At 66.6% G+C, this 13,827-nt stretch overlaps 1 protein-coding gene, 1 long non-coding RNA gene and 2 other non-coding genes across 4 annotated transcripts; 1 reads left to right on the plus strand and 3 right to left on the minus strand.

Moving 5' to 3' along the window:
- Positions 1-3,316: 3,316 nt before the first annotated feature.
- DIPK1B (divergent protein kinase domain 1B) lies at positions 3,317-9,206 on the plus strand. Its single transcript, XM_040963381.1, has 5 exons — positions 3,317-3,379; positions 5,234-5,368; positions 7,775-7,882; positions 7,955-8,116; positions 8,418-9,206. Exons 1-5 carry the CDS (start codon positions 3,317-3,319, stop codon positions 9,204-9,206), a joined length of 1,257 nt encoding a protein of 418 aa, XP_040819315.1.
- Positions 9,207-9,391: 185 nt separating this feature from the next.
- LOC121144839 lies at positions 9,392-10,572 on the minus strand. The gene is made up of 3 exons (XR_005881914.1): positions 10,476-10,572; positions 9,976-10,091; positions 9,392-9,535 (listed from the first exon to the last, which is right to left on the minus strand). It is a non-coding gene; the product is annotated as an uncharacterized LOC121144839 (long non-coding RNA).
- On the minus strand, positions 9,812-9,942 carry LOC121145166. The gene has a single exon (XR_005881963.1). It is a non-coding gene; the product is annotated as a small nucleolar RNA SNORA17 (small nucleolar RNA).
- LOC121145165 lies at positions 10,174-10,305 on the minus strand. Its single transcript, XR_005881962.1, has one exon. It is a non-coding gene; the product is annotated as a small nucleolar RNA SNORA17 (small nucleolar RNA).
- Positions 10,573-13,827: the final 3,255 nt, after the last annotated feature.

Here is a 13,827-nt window from a genome sequence, read left to right on the forward strand (position 1 = left end):
GCAGGAGACCCCACGATACGGACATGCAGTGTGCACACACACTCATTACACGTAACACACACGCAGACAGCATCCCCTCGGGCGCGTGCGGGACCAGCCGTGACCTGGGCAGACGCGAGCGGGCGCGGGGACACTGCCCGAGGAGGCGGGAGGTGCGTGGGTGAGCCGGACACTCCCCAGGACTCACGCTGGCAGGAAATAGCCTGGAAGGTTCTAGAACTTGGGCGCTATGGAGGGGGCTGGGACGTGATATCCGGGCCCGTGAGTGGGGGCTGCTGCATGGACTGCAGGGTAGTGCAGTTTTGTCCAGTGCTTGCCAACTCGGTGTCCCCCAAAGCAGTGTCCCCCGAGAGGCCGGGAACAAGGGAGCAGGGCCTTTGGGAAACGGGGCCGTGGGCTCTGCAGAGGAGCCGCCCTGGGCTGGGTGAGCCCCAAGTCCAGGGACCCACCCGGGGTGGGGGGAGTGGGAAGACCCTGGCCGTCACCGACTCTGGCCCCTGGGTGCTGTGTGTGCCCCACCCACCTCCTCACAGACCACCCACTAACCCCTCCCCACCTCTCACAGACCACCCACCACGCCCCTCCCCACCTCTCACAGACCACCCACTAACCCCTCCCCATCTCCTCACAGACCACCCACTAACCCCTCCCCATCTCCTCACAGACCACCCACCACGCCCCTCCCCCATCTCCTCACAGACCACCCACTGCGCCCTCCCCATCTCACAGACCACCCACCGCGCCCTCCCCACCTCCTCACAGACCACCCACCGCGCCCCTCCCCCATCTCACAGACCACCCACCACGCCCCTCCCCCATCTCACAGACCACCCACCGCGCCCCTCCCCCATCTCCTCACAGACCACCCACCACGCCCTCCCCACCTCCTCACAGACCACCCACCGCGCCCCTCCCCCATCTCACAGACCACCCACCGCGCCCCTCCCCCATCTCACAGACCACCCACCACGCCCCTCCCCCATCTCCTCACAGACCACCCACCACGCCCCTCCCCACCTCTCACAGACCACCCACCACGCCCTCCCCCATCTCCTCACAGACCACCCACCACGCCCTCCCCACCTCTCACAGACCACCCACCGCGCCCCTCCCCCATCTCCTCACAGACCACCCACCACGCCCCTCCCCACCTCTCACAGACCACCCACCACGCCCTCCCCCATCTCCTCACAGACCACCCACCACGCCCTCCCCCATCTCCTCACAGACCACCCACCGCGCCCCTCCCCCATCTCCTCACAGACCACCCATCACACTCCTCCCCCATCTCCTCACAGACCACCCATCACACTCCTCCCCCATCTCCTCACAGACCACCCACCGTGCCCCTCCCCCATCTCACAGACCACCCACCGCGCCCCTCCCCCATCTCACAGACCACCCATCACACTCCTCCCCCATCTCCTCACAGACCACCCATCACACTCCTCCCCCATCTCCTCACAGACCACCCACCGCGCCCCTCCCCCATCTCACAGACCACCCACCGCGCCCCTCCCCCATCTCACAGACCACCCATCACACTCCTCCCCCATCTCCTCACAGACCACCCACCGCGCCCCTCCCCCACCTCCTCACAGACCACCCACCACGCCCTCCCCACCTCCTCACAGACCACCCACCACCATCCCCATCCTGGTACTGAATCCCAGTTCTGCTGCATTTTGGATCCAGCTTCCTGCTTGTTACCAGAGACGCGCGGTGGGCTCCTTCCTCAGCTTATTATAGAAATAAAATGCCCAAAGCAGCTGCAGACAGAAAAGTTTATTTGCGAAGGGGCCAGGTGAGCAGGGCTGGAGGGGGATGGGAGAAGCCCCTCCCAGGAGCAAGCCAGGAGGTGGGGGCTCTGCAAGGCAGAGAAACCCCAAAGGCTTGAGGAAGGATCTTGGGATTTTTAAAAAAGATTTATTATTATTGGAAAGTCAGATATAGAGAGGAGGAGAGACACTCCGTGCGATGATTCACTCCCCAAGTGAGCGCAATGGCGGGAGCTGAGCCGATCTGAAGCCAGGAGCCAGAACCTCCTCCAGGTCCCCCACACGGGTGCAGGGTCCCAAGGTTTTGAGTCGTCCTCGGCTGCTTTCCCAGGCCAGAGGCAGGGAGCTGGATGGGAAGCGGGGCAGCCGGGATTAGAACCAGCGCCCACCTGGGAACCAGGTGCATTCAAAACAAGGACTGTAGCTGCCAGGCCTCGCACCGGGCCCAGGTGTTGGGTTTTAAGCATTCGCTGACCCCTCCTTGTTGGGCGGTAAGATGTTCCCTAGTGGTGGTCTCTGTTAGGAGATGGGTGTGCACCTGCCGGTGGCCGAGGCCTGGGTGGTCTCACTGCCCGGGGAAGGCCGCGCGCTTGGGACCCTGCATCCTTGTCAGAGAGCGGAAGAAGCCCCCAGCTCCTGGCTTTGGAGCTCAGTTCCGCTGTTGCAGCCTCGTGGGGAGTGAACCAGCGGACAGAAGATGGATCTCACCAAATCCCGAAGTGCCCGCCGGGACTGGGGGCAGCAGTTCAGCAGCCAGCCCCCCACCCCGCCCCCAGCTGCGCCTGGGTCACGCCAGCTTCCCTAAGCCTCAGGCTTGGGGTGGGGGACGGCGGACGGTGGTCCAAGAACCCAGGGAGCCGAGCGAGACCCGCGGAAGGCTCCTGCTTCCAGCCAGCCGCACGGCCCCCTCCCTGCGCAGGTGCAATCTTCCCAAGAAAATAAATGAACCAGGAGAACGATGCTCCGAAATGCCCGCGCGTCCGGCTCCGTCCAGGGCGCCTCCCCAACACCCATTGCTTCCCCCAAAGACGCTGCGGGCAAATGGGCCGAGGTCAGGCCTGGGACGGGCCCGGGAGACCCCGCCGGGCGCCCCCGCCACGGCCGGAGGAGGGTGCTGCCCGCCACGACCCGCGCGCCCGCCGCCGACGCGCGGCCAGGGGCGCTGCCGGGGTCCGCGCCGTCCTGCCCGGGGGCGCGCCCCGCGCCTCCCCGCGCCCCCGGAGCCAGGCGCCGCGCGCTCCTGCGGGCTGCCATTGTCGGGCGCACGGGGGCCGCGGCTGCGCAGCTGAGCCGCGGCCGGCGGAGCTGCGGGCGTCGCGGCGTGGGCAGCCGCCCCGGAACCGGCCGCGAGCGCGGGAGCTGCGGGCGCGGTGCCCGTGCGGGGGGCCTGGGCGTGCCCGGCGCCCTCGGCCTCCCGCGCGCCTCCTCCCCGCCGGCCCCGGCAGGCGCGCGCCTCTCCGCCGGCCCCGGACGCGCGGCCCGCACGGCCACCGGGCGACGGCCGTGGCGGGCCGGGCCTGCGGCCGAGCGCGCTCACCATGCGGCGGCTCCGGCGCCGGGCGCACCTGCTGCTGCTCTGCCCCTTTGCCAAGGGCTTGCAGGTAAGCCGGCGTCCGGCGCCCCAGCGCTCCCCTCCTCCCCGCTGCGCCCTGCGCCCCCCGGTGCCCGAGCCCCCTCGGCCGCTCCTCCGCCCGGCGCCCGCGCGTCCTCGCCGGCCGTGCTGTCCCTCCGTGGCCGTGGCCGGGAGGACCTCCGCCCGCCTGCCCGGGAGGGCGCTATCCGGGCCCCCGCTTCGGCGCGCAGGGGTTAATGACGTCTGGCGGGGTGAGGGGAGGGAAGTGGCCGCCCCTGGGGCTGCCAGCCGGCGCCCCTGCCCCCATCCTGGCCTAGAAGCCCCAGGAAGCCTTTTCTTTTCTCTGCTTGGAAATAACGTTTGATTTTTTTGCTGTGGCGACCTGGGAGCAGAGAAACGCCTCCCCCCATTGCACCCCACGACCTTGGACAGTCCTGTGGAGCATTGGGGGGCTGGCCCCCGCTCTGCCTGGGTGAAGCTGGCACCTGCTCTGGTGGACAGCCTGGCCTGGATGGCCTGGTGCAAATCGCCGGCCCCCACTCTTAGATGCAAGGTTCCCTCGCCCCCACATCGCGGGGAGGCGACGCCCCCGACCCGCCCACGCGCTCTCCCTCCACACAGACTGCGCCAGAGCCAGGCCCTGAGGGTCCTGCAGAGTCCTGGCCTCCCCTGGGGCCTGGTCAGCCCAGGCCCCGCTCTGGGGAGACCCAGAGGCTGCACATGGAGGGACTCTGTCCTGGCCCAGCCATGGGGGAGGCCCAGGGTGGCCCACCCTGCTCTGTCCTCTGAGTGGGGCCCAGGAGTAGGGGGTTGGCCCGATGCCCCCAGCCATGGGGCCACTCACCACAACCTGGGTCCTGGTGGGGCACGAGGTCCCGGCTGTCCCCAGAGCTCCCCTGCCCGCCCTCCAGCAGTCTGCTCTGGGAGTGCTCCCTGTCCCCCAGGAGGCTCCTGGGAACTGTGGAGGACACTCACCTGGGCTCCCCCACCTGACCTGAGGGAGCCAGGACAGACTCGGTGAGGCCCAGGCACCAGGCAGGGCACCCTACCCTGGGGCTGGCCGGGAGGGCAGCGTGGGTCTGTCCAGCCTGCTGCCTGCGAGCCTCGCGTGAGGTTGGGGCTGACCGGGTTCTGCCCGAGCAGCGTTCCTGGAGGTCCCAGGAGGTGACGTGGCCAGTCCCTGGCTGTCAGCCTTTTGCAGAGCTCTGGTGCTGGCTGGGGGCTTCCTTTGGGACAGCTGGTCCTGGGGGCTGGGCTGGGGGCTCTAAGGGGGCAGGAGCTGCCTGTGCCACCCCCTGGCGTGTGGCATGTTCCCTACGCTCATGGCTCCCTCACTTCCCGGAGTGGAGCTGCCCCGTGACCAGCTCCCGCTGGCAGGGACGGCCGCGGTGGGCAGCACGGGGCGCAGCTGAGGAGCTCCGTGGTTCAGTTGTTGCTTGGGCGTCTGTGTCTCGTCTTGGCGTCCTGGCTCCTGTGCTTGCCACCCTGCTCCTGCACCCTGCAAGGCAGCAGAGCTGGGCCCTTCGCCCACATGGGGACCCGGATGGAGCCCCTGTTCCTGGCTTTGGCCCAGCCCTGGTTGCTGTGGGGTGAAGCACAGATGCAGGAGGCCTCTCTGTTCCTCTGGCTCTTGTATAACAATGGAAAACTGAGAGACCCCCAGGGCCTGTCGGGGGAGGGTGGCCTTCTCTTGACCACACACAGAAGCGAAAGTGCTGCCCAGTGAGGTGCAGGGAAGAGAGGGGCCCCCAAGAACACCCCATCTTGGAAATGACTTTCACCTCTCACCTCCCTCTGATGCTTGAGCTCTGGGAGGGGGCGCTGGTTGTGGGGAAGGCTCGGGTCACTGGGGGACTGGCTCCTCACGCACCCCTCCCTTCAGGGGCGCCTCCCTGGCCTCAGGGTCAAGTACGCCTTCCTGCTGTGGCTGGGCATCTTCGCGGGCAGCTGGCTGCTGTATGGGCGCTACTCGGCTTACTCGGAGCTGTGTCGCGGCCACGTGTGCCAGGCGGTCATTGTGAGTGCAACCCCGGGGCCCAGGGGTCGGGGCAGGGGACTCAGGGTCAGGGTGAGGACCTGGGTGGCGGGGCGGACCCAGGATTGGGGACAGAAGACCTGGGGTCCGGGGCTGAGGCTGGTGGGGCAGGAGCCTGCAGTGTGAGGACAGCAGGGGCGGACTGCACACATGCGATGCGGGGAGGACACAGCTATGGCTGCCCTCGGGCTCCCCTGGGGTTGAAATCCCCCAGCAGGTGAGGGTGGAAGGGGAGCGTGTGCTCGCACTGATCTAGTGCATATTCATACAGGCCTCAGTGTCAGGGCCAGGTGCTCACACAGGTGCAGGGAGCAGGTGTGTGCAGGGAGCAGGTGTGTGCAGGGAGCTGTGTGTGCAGGGAGCTGTGTGTGCAGGGAGCAGGTGTGTGCAGGGAACTGTGTGTGCAGGGAGCAGGTGTGTGCAGGGAGCAGGTGCGTGCAGGGAGCAGGTGCGTGCAGGGAGCAGGTGCGTGCAGGGAGCTATGTGTGCAGGGAGCAGGTGTGTGCAGGGAGCAGGTGTGTGCAGGGAGCAGGTGTGTGCAGGGAGCTGTGTGTGCAGGGAGCAGGTGTGTGCAGGGAGCAGGTGTGTGCAGGGAGCTATGTGTGCAGGGAGCAGGTGTGTGCAGGGAGCAGGTGTGTGCAGGGAGCAGGTGTGTGCGCAGGGAGCTGTGTGTGCAGGGAGCTGTGTGTGCAGGGAGCAGGTGTGTGCAGGGAGCGGGTGTGTGCAGGGAGCAGGTGTGCGCAGGGAGCAGGTGTGCGCAGGGAGCAGGTGTGCGCAGGGAGCAGGTGTGCGCAGGGAGCAGGTGTGTGCAGGGAGCGGGTGTGTGCAGGGAGCAGGTGTGTGCAGGGAGCAGGTGTGTGCAGGGAGCAGGTGTGTGCAGGGAGCTGTGTGTGCAGGGAGCAGGTGTGCAGGAAGCAGGTGTGTGCAGGGAGCAGGTGTGTGCAGGGAGCAGGTGTGTGCAGGGAGCAGGTGTGCAGGGAGCAGGTGTGTGCAGGGAGCATTTGCATGGCAACCGAGGTCCTGTGAGAAGTGTGGACTTGGGGTAATAGCAGTGTGTGGTGCAGGGTGAAGGCCAAGTTGGGGCTCCGGGGACTGGGTGCCAGGGCCTGCTTTGGTCCCTTTCCTGAAATGCAGGAAGCCCCGCCTCTACTCTCACTCCCCTCCTCCCATCCTCCAAGGCGGCTGCGCTGCTCCATGGTAACCGGCGGTGCACACCAGGAATTCACACCAGGAACTCACCCCAGTCTGTGCCCAACCCGGGAGGGGCCGCTCCCTCCAGCCTGACCAGCTCCTCGGGTCCAGAGGCTGCCTGGGACCTGTGAGAGCTGGGGCTGTGCCAGCATGCAGGGGCAGCGGCCACCCGAGCCCGCTAAAAGGGCCTCCCTACACATCTGGCCGAGCGGGCGATGGGCTGGCAGGATGGGGCTGTGGTACAGACGGCTGTATCACAGCAGTGGGACTTGGTGCCAGCCCTGTGCCATGTCTTCGCACCTCAAGGAGACACCTTGGGGAAGGTCAGGAGCCCTGGCCTGGTGGTTGGAGTGCATGGCAGACCCTGCCCTCCGGCTTCAGCCTCCAGGGCTGGGCAGGGCCAGGACCAGGGCTGCTGGACGGAACACTGCTGCCTCCTGCTGGACACTCAAGAGGTCTGACCCTGACCAGGGCGCCTCAGGGCTGACTCCGGCCCAGGCAGCTGCAGGCCACACCCACACGGGGACAGGCCATGTCCACTCGGCCAGGTGCCAGGGCTTTCCCCACAGAGTTGGGCAGGAGGCAGCAGGGCAGTCAAGTCCCCAGCCATGAGGGTGAAGAGTTGTGCTGAGGGGACGAGGGACACAGGATGGGGAGAGGAGCAGAACCAACCAGCGGCGTGGAAAGGGCTTCCCACAGGGACACAGGTTGGAGGCCGGCTGCTCCGTGGCCCACCCTGCTCAAGTGCCTGGGCAGACGAGGGTGGCCTAGTGCCTGGGCCCCTGCACCCACGGGCGAGGCCTGGGCGGGCTCCTGGCAGCAGCCGGCCATGCGGGGAGCGAACCAGCAGATGGGAGGTCTCTTGCCTTCCATTCCAAAGAAAATCAACCTAAAAAAAAAAAGGCGCAAGAGAAAATGGAATGAAAATACAATGTTATATTTCTGATCAACTTACTGAAAAATGTGGATTAACAATTAAAATGCTCCTTACCAAATCACACCTGTGAACCCCGAGGCCCCTGTGCGCAGGGGTGAGTGGGTCAGTAGCGCAGGCCTGGGGGCCGCAGAGGGAGCGGACAGGGTGCTGGGCCGGGGCAGCGGCGTGGCGGTGTGGGGCAGCGGCCTGGGCGCTGCCTCTGGGTTTGGGGGCCCTGACGTGCCCTGCCTCCTCGCCCGTGCCCGACCCTGTCCCTGCAGTGTGACCAGTACCGCAAAGGTGTCATCTCGGGCTCCGTCTGCGAGGACCTGTGCGAGCTGGGCAGGGTGCAGTGGAAGGCCTGCCGCTCCTCATCGCCCAGCCGGCAGGTAGGCCCCGCCGGGCAGGGGCAGGACGGGCAGGGCCGGGAGACCCCGGCGAGCACGCCTATGGCCTCACAGGTGTACAGCGGCCTCTGGCGGGACACGGAGGTGACCATCAAGTGTGCCATTGAGGAGGCCCGGGGGGACACGGCGCCCCGGCGGGAGCTGGCTCTCTTTGACAAGCCCACCCGGGGGACGTCCATGAAGGAGTTCAGGGACATGACCCTCGGCTTCCTTAAGGTCAGCAGGCTGCCCCGGCCCCTCCTGGACAGAGGCCTGCTGGGGGCCACCTGCCCACGGCCCCGCCAGCCAGCCTGGCACAGCCCAGGCCCCGGGGCAGGGTGAGGGGTCGGGGAGCTTTGGGACCAGTGTGGCTGGAGCTGGGCTCACCCGGACAGCCCCTGCCCGTCAGAGTGACCCAGCGATGAGCCCTCAGGGCGGGGTGTGGAGGGAGGGAGGGTTTGGGCCCCCAGCCTGGCATACGTCCCGTCCCCCCCCCCCCCCCCCCCCCCCCCCCGTCGCTCTTCCTGTCCTGCTGCAGGCAAACCTGGGAGACCTACCGTCCTTGCCCACGCTGGTGGGTCAGGTCCTGGTCCTGGCCGACTTCAACAAGGACAGGCGCGTGTCCCTGGCCGAGGCCAAGTCTGTGTGGGCCCTGCTGCAGAGGCACGAGTTCCTGCTGCTGCTGTCGCTGCAGGGCAAGGAGCACGCGGCCCGGCTGCTGGGCCACTGTGGGGACCTGTACCTCACCGAGGGCGCCCCGCGCGGCTCCTGGCACGGGGCCACGCTGCTCCCACTGCTGCCGCCCGCCCTGCAGCACTGGCTGGGACCAGCGTGGCCGTGGCGCGCCAAGGTGGCCATCGGCCTGCTGGAGTTCGTGGAGGAGCTTTTCCACGGCTCCTACGGGACCTTCTACATGTGTGAGACCACACTGGCCAACGTGGGCTACACGGCCACCTATGACTTCAAGATGGCCGACCTGCAGCAGGTGGCCCCCGAGGTGGCGGTCAGGCGCTTCCTGCAGGGCCGGCGCTGCGAGCACAGTGCCGACTGCACCTACGGGCGCGACTGCAGGGCGCCCTGCGACCGGCTCATGCGGCAGTGCAAAGACGACCTCATCCAGCCCAACCTGGCCAAGGTGTGCGAGCTGCTGCGCGACTACCTGCTGCCCGGCGCGCCGGCCGAGCTGCGCGACGAGCTGGGCCGCCAGCTGCGCACCTGCACCACGCTCAGCGGGCTGGCCAGCCAGGTGGAGGCGCACCACTCGCTCGTGCTCAGCCACCTCAAGACCCTGCTCTGGCGCAAGATCTCCAACACCAACTACTCATAGGCTAAATAAAGTGCTTTTCTGCAAGCGGATGCCCCAGTTTGCTGCTGACCCACTTTCCCCGGAAGGGCCCCCAGGGTACAGGGCAGAGCCCTTCCCAGCAGGGGTCCCCCCCCAGCCAGCGTCCACCCAGGCTCCCCAACAGCACAGGACCCCTTCCTGGGGGGCGACAGAGCTCACAAGACACGCACAATCCACTATCGTTTATTTATTCCATTTCTGCCACGCCTTGGTGACAAGCGGTGTCCACCACAGCCCCACTGTGGGCTGGTCCTTCATGCAGCTGTGGCTGGGAGCTGGCTGCCCCCTGGGGTCTCCTCAGGCTGGGGAACCTGCAAATTGATCCGAGATTGGTGCCGGTTGGGCCCGGGGGTGCAGCGAGGGCATTGCTGCCTGGAGCGAAATCACGGCTGTTCAGGCAAGTCAGAGGGAGGTGGGGCTGAGGAATTCACAGCTCAACAGCAAAAGGCAGCTGCCCTGAGACTGGGCGTTCCCATGCCCTGCCTGGAAGGACCTAAACCAGGCCTGCTGGGTGCCACACACACCCCACCCCAGGGCTGGCCTCCCACCCCCACCTGCAGGGAGGACCCGTGCGACCCCGCACGCGATGTGTCAGGCTGCAAGCCATTCTCGGCGCCCACGGGCCTGAGCACCGGGTGTAGGAACAGCCAGCTGCTCTCCGCCCCGCGGCTGCGCACAGCACGGCAGCCACTCCTGCGTCGCTGCGGCCAGGGGCAGCTGCTCCCCTCCACCCCAGGGCCCAGAGCCTCACCAGGGGCCGCGCACTCCTCCACCGGGCCACCTGCCCTCCTGCAGTCGCGAGGTACACAGGTCAGGTCCTCACCCGAGGGGGACGCCTAGGAGCGCGGCCGGCTTCCGCTTGGACACCTGCGTGGTCAGCATCAAGAGGGACGGTCAGGGGGGCCCCGCCGCCCCTCACCCGACACCACAGTGCAGAGCCGGGGCTGCTGCTGTCCGCCTACTAATCATTCCGCAGCCCACGGGCCAGGGCGCGGAGCGTAGACGTAGCCGCCTTGCTCTCTGCCACCTGCTGACACAGGCGCGGCACAGCAGCCGCACCTGCAACGCCTCGAGGGGCAGCGTCCCCAGCGCGGACCGGGGCGCCAGGACCCCGCAAACCGGCCCAGGGAGCGCAGGGGGCACCCCCGGACCCAGGACGCCCAACGTCCACTGCGCAGCCCGTGCTGGCCTCCGCCCCGAGCCCCTGGGAACCCGGGCCCCGCAGGCGCCTCTCCACGCCGCGGTCCTCACCGGACTCCCATAACGTCCCGGGGGCGCAGCGAACGCTCCTGGCCGGGTCGGCGCGGCTGGAGAGCAGGGCACACGCGCCCATCACCGCCCGCCGCCATGGCCGTCCGAAAGGCCGGGGGCGGGCAGGCGCGCGCCCTTTATAGCGCGTACGGCGGCCGGCGAGGACCACGGCGCTCCGTCCCGAGCGAGCCGCCGTTGCGCGCGCCTGGCTTGATGCCGGCGAGCAGCGTCCACCTGCTGCCCCTGCAGCGCGGCTCTGGCTCTGTCCCCGCCTGTGCCCCGACCCCGGTGGCCTTCACCCCAGGCCCCTCACGGAGCCCCAGGTCCTCCTGGCGCTGCGGAGAGGATCTCCCAGGCGCCCCTGCCCTCCGTGGGCCAGGTCCTGCGCGGAGCAGCGGGGTCAGGCTGGGGTCGGCACTGCCCAGGGGGACGAGCCGGGCCTGGAGGTGGACCTCAGCAATGGCTAGCCTGGGCACCGATGTCACTGCCCTGTTGTACGTCAGGTGGGACAGCCCAGCCCTGGAGCTGAGGGCAGTGACAGGGCAGAGGGTGTGTGGAGGCCGGCCATGCCCGTCCACTTTGCAGACACACACCACCACCACCACCACCACCACCACCACACACACACACCACCACCACCACCACCACCCCCCCACACACCACCACCACCACCACACACACACACCCACACACACACAGACCACCACCACCACCACACACACACCACCACCACCACCACCACCACCACCACCACCCCCCCACACACACCACCACCACCACCACACACACACACACACACACACCACCACCACCACCACCACCACCCCCCACACACCACCACCACCACCACCCCCCACACACCACCACCACCACCACACACACACCACCACCACCACACACACACACCACCACCACCACACACACACACACACCACCACCACCACACACACACACCACCACCACCACCACACACACACCACCACCACACACACACACCACCACCACCACCACACACACACCACCACCACCACCACCACCACACACACACACACACACACACACCACCACCACCACCCCTCACACACCACCACCACCACCACCACACACACACACACACACACCACCACCACCACACACACACCACCACCACCACCACACACACACACACACACCACCACCACCACACACACACAGCACCACCACCACCACCACCACACACACACACACACACACACACACCACCACCACCACCACACACACACACACCACCACCACCACCACCACCACCCCCCACACACCACCACCACCACCACCACCACCACCACCACACACACACACACACACACACACACACACACACCACCACCACCACACACACACACACCACCACCACCACCACCACCACCCCCCACACACCACCACCACCACCACCACCACCACCACCACACACACACACACACACACCACCACCACACACACACACACCACCACCACCCCCCACACACCACCACCACACACACACACACCACCACCACCACCACCACCACCACCACCACCCACACACACCCACACACACACCACCACCACCACCACACACACACACACCACCACCACCACCACACACACACACACCACCACCACCACTCCCCACACACCACCACCACCACCACACACACACCACCACCACCACCACCACCACCCACCCACACACACACACACACACACCACCACCACACACACACACACACACCACCACCACCACCCCCACCACCACACACACACACACACCACCACCACCACCACACACACACACACACACACCACCACCACACACACACACACACACCACCACCACCACCCCCCACACACCACCACCACCACCACCACCACCACCACCCCCCCCCCACACACCACCACCACCACCACACACACACACACACACACACACCACACACACACACACCACCCCCCACACACACCACCACCACCACACACACACACACACACACCACCACCACCACCACCCCCACACATACACCACCACCACCACCACCACACACACACACACACCACCACCACCACCACCACCACCACCACCACCCCCCCACACACACACCACCACCACCACCCCCCCACACACACACCCCACCACCACCACACACACACACACACACACACACACACACACACACACACACACACACCCGCCAGGGACTACCACTGCGGCTCAGGGCCTCTTAAAAAAAATCTGCTGGGGGGTGGGCGGTGCCAACTGGCTAATTGGCCATCTGATATGGGCGCTGGTTTGCATCTCAGCTGCTCCGCTTCCGATCCAGCCCCCTGGCAATGTGCCTGGGAAAGCGGAGGAGGATGGGCAAGTGCTTGGAGCCCTGCGCCCACATGGCAGGTCCAGGCTCTGAAAGGCAGAGACAGGAATCACAGGAGGCCTGCACCTGCTGTTGGGACAGGAGGGGGCAGAGCCAGGGCCCCTCCCCCCTGTTGTTGTACTCCTCCGATGCCCAGGAGAGCCTGCTGCCTCCCGTGGCGGCTGTGTGCCCGGCAGGGGCCTGGGGACCTGAACCAAGGCCCGCTCCCTCCTGGGCATGGATGCAAGTGGAACCGGGACCGGAAGCCAGCAGCTCATGTGGGGCATAGACTCCAGCCCCGGCCTGGCAGGCTCCTGCTGCTGAGGGCCCGGCCAGGGCTTGCACGGTTCTGGCTTCAGATCCAGGGCGTGAGCCGGCTGGGCGTGAGCTGCCGCTGCCCCCAGGGATGGCTGGACCCCTGGGTGCTGGGGTCTGAGCAGCGGGTGTGGACGACTCGAAGGTGTGACGAGAACAGCTCCCAGCTGCATGGCGAGGCCGCGTGGAGCTCCCAGCTGCATGGCGAGGCCTGGCGGATGTCTCTCCAACCACCTGGACCCAGTCTCACCTGCTTTGCATGGACACTCAGCCACCGGCTAAGAATTCTGTAATCCATTGAGGCGGTGTTGTCTGCCCCGTGAGGTGGCTTTTACAACCGATGTGAGCCTGGGAGGTGATGTTGCTGAAAGTGCCATGGTGAGTGGGCCTTTAACTGCACACAGGAGCACAGTTAAAGCCCTGTCGGTTCTGGACGCCTGGGATCTGGCCCAGACATGTAGCACGCCTCCTGGGAAAGGGCTTGACAAGAATCCTACCAACTAGTGGAAGCGAGGGGAGCATGCGCTGCAACTGCTGTGGCGATACAGCACTGTGACCCTAAAGGCTAGCCTGTCCTTGCAACCGTTTGCAGCACAGAACATGCATCTGCTTTGGCTGCTTTTCTAACTTTTGGCCAGAGGAATTGCAGGGTGTTTTTATTAATATCATAG

The sequence above is a fragment of the Ochotona curzoniae genome, unplaced genomic scaffold (genome assembly GCF_017591425.1).
Source record: "Ochotona curzoniae isolate NIBS_2020 unplaced genomic scaffold, NIBS_Ocur_1.0 scaffold_3208, whole genome shotgun sequence".
In the NCBI taxonomy this organism is placed as follows: Eukaryota; Metazoa; Chordata; class Mammalia; order Lagomorpha; family Ochotonidae; genus Ochotona; species Ochotona curzoniae.

What these genes read in the sequence shown, in the direction of transcription:
- DIPK1B (XM_040963381.1), top strand. Translation starts at nt 3,317, where the DNA reads ATGCGGCGGCTCCGGCGCCGGGCGCACCTGCTGCTGCTCTGCCCCTTT. An exon ending in CCTTTGCCAAGGGCTTGCAG is followed by an intron (nt 3,380 to 5,233) that starts GTAAGCCGGCGT and finishes CCCTCCCTTCAG; the next exon opens with GGGCGCCTCCCTGGCCTCAG. An exon ending in CCTCATCGCCCAGCCGGCAG is followed by an intron (nt 7,883 to 7,954) that starts GTAGGCCCCGCC and finishes ATGGCCTCACAG; the next exon opens with GTGTACAGCGGCCTCTGGCG.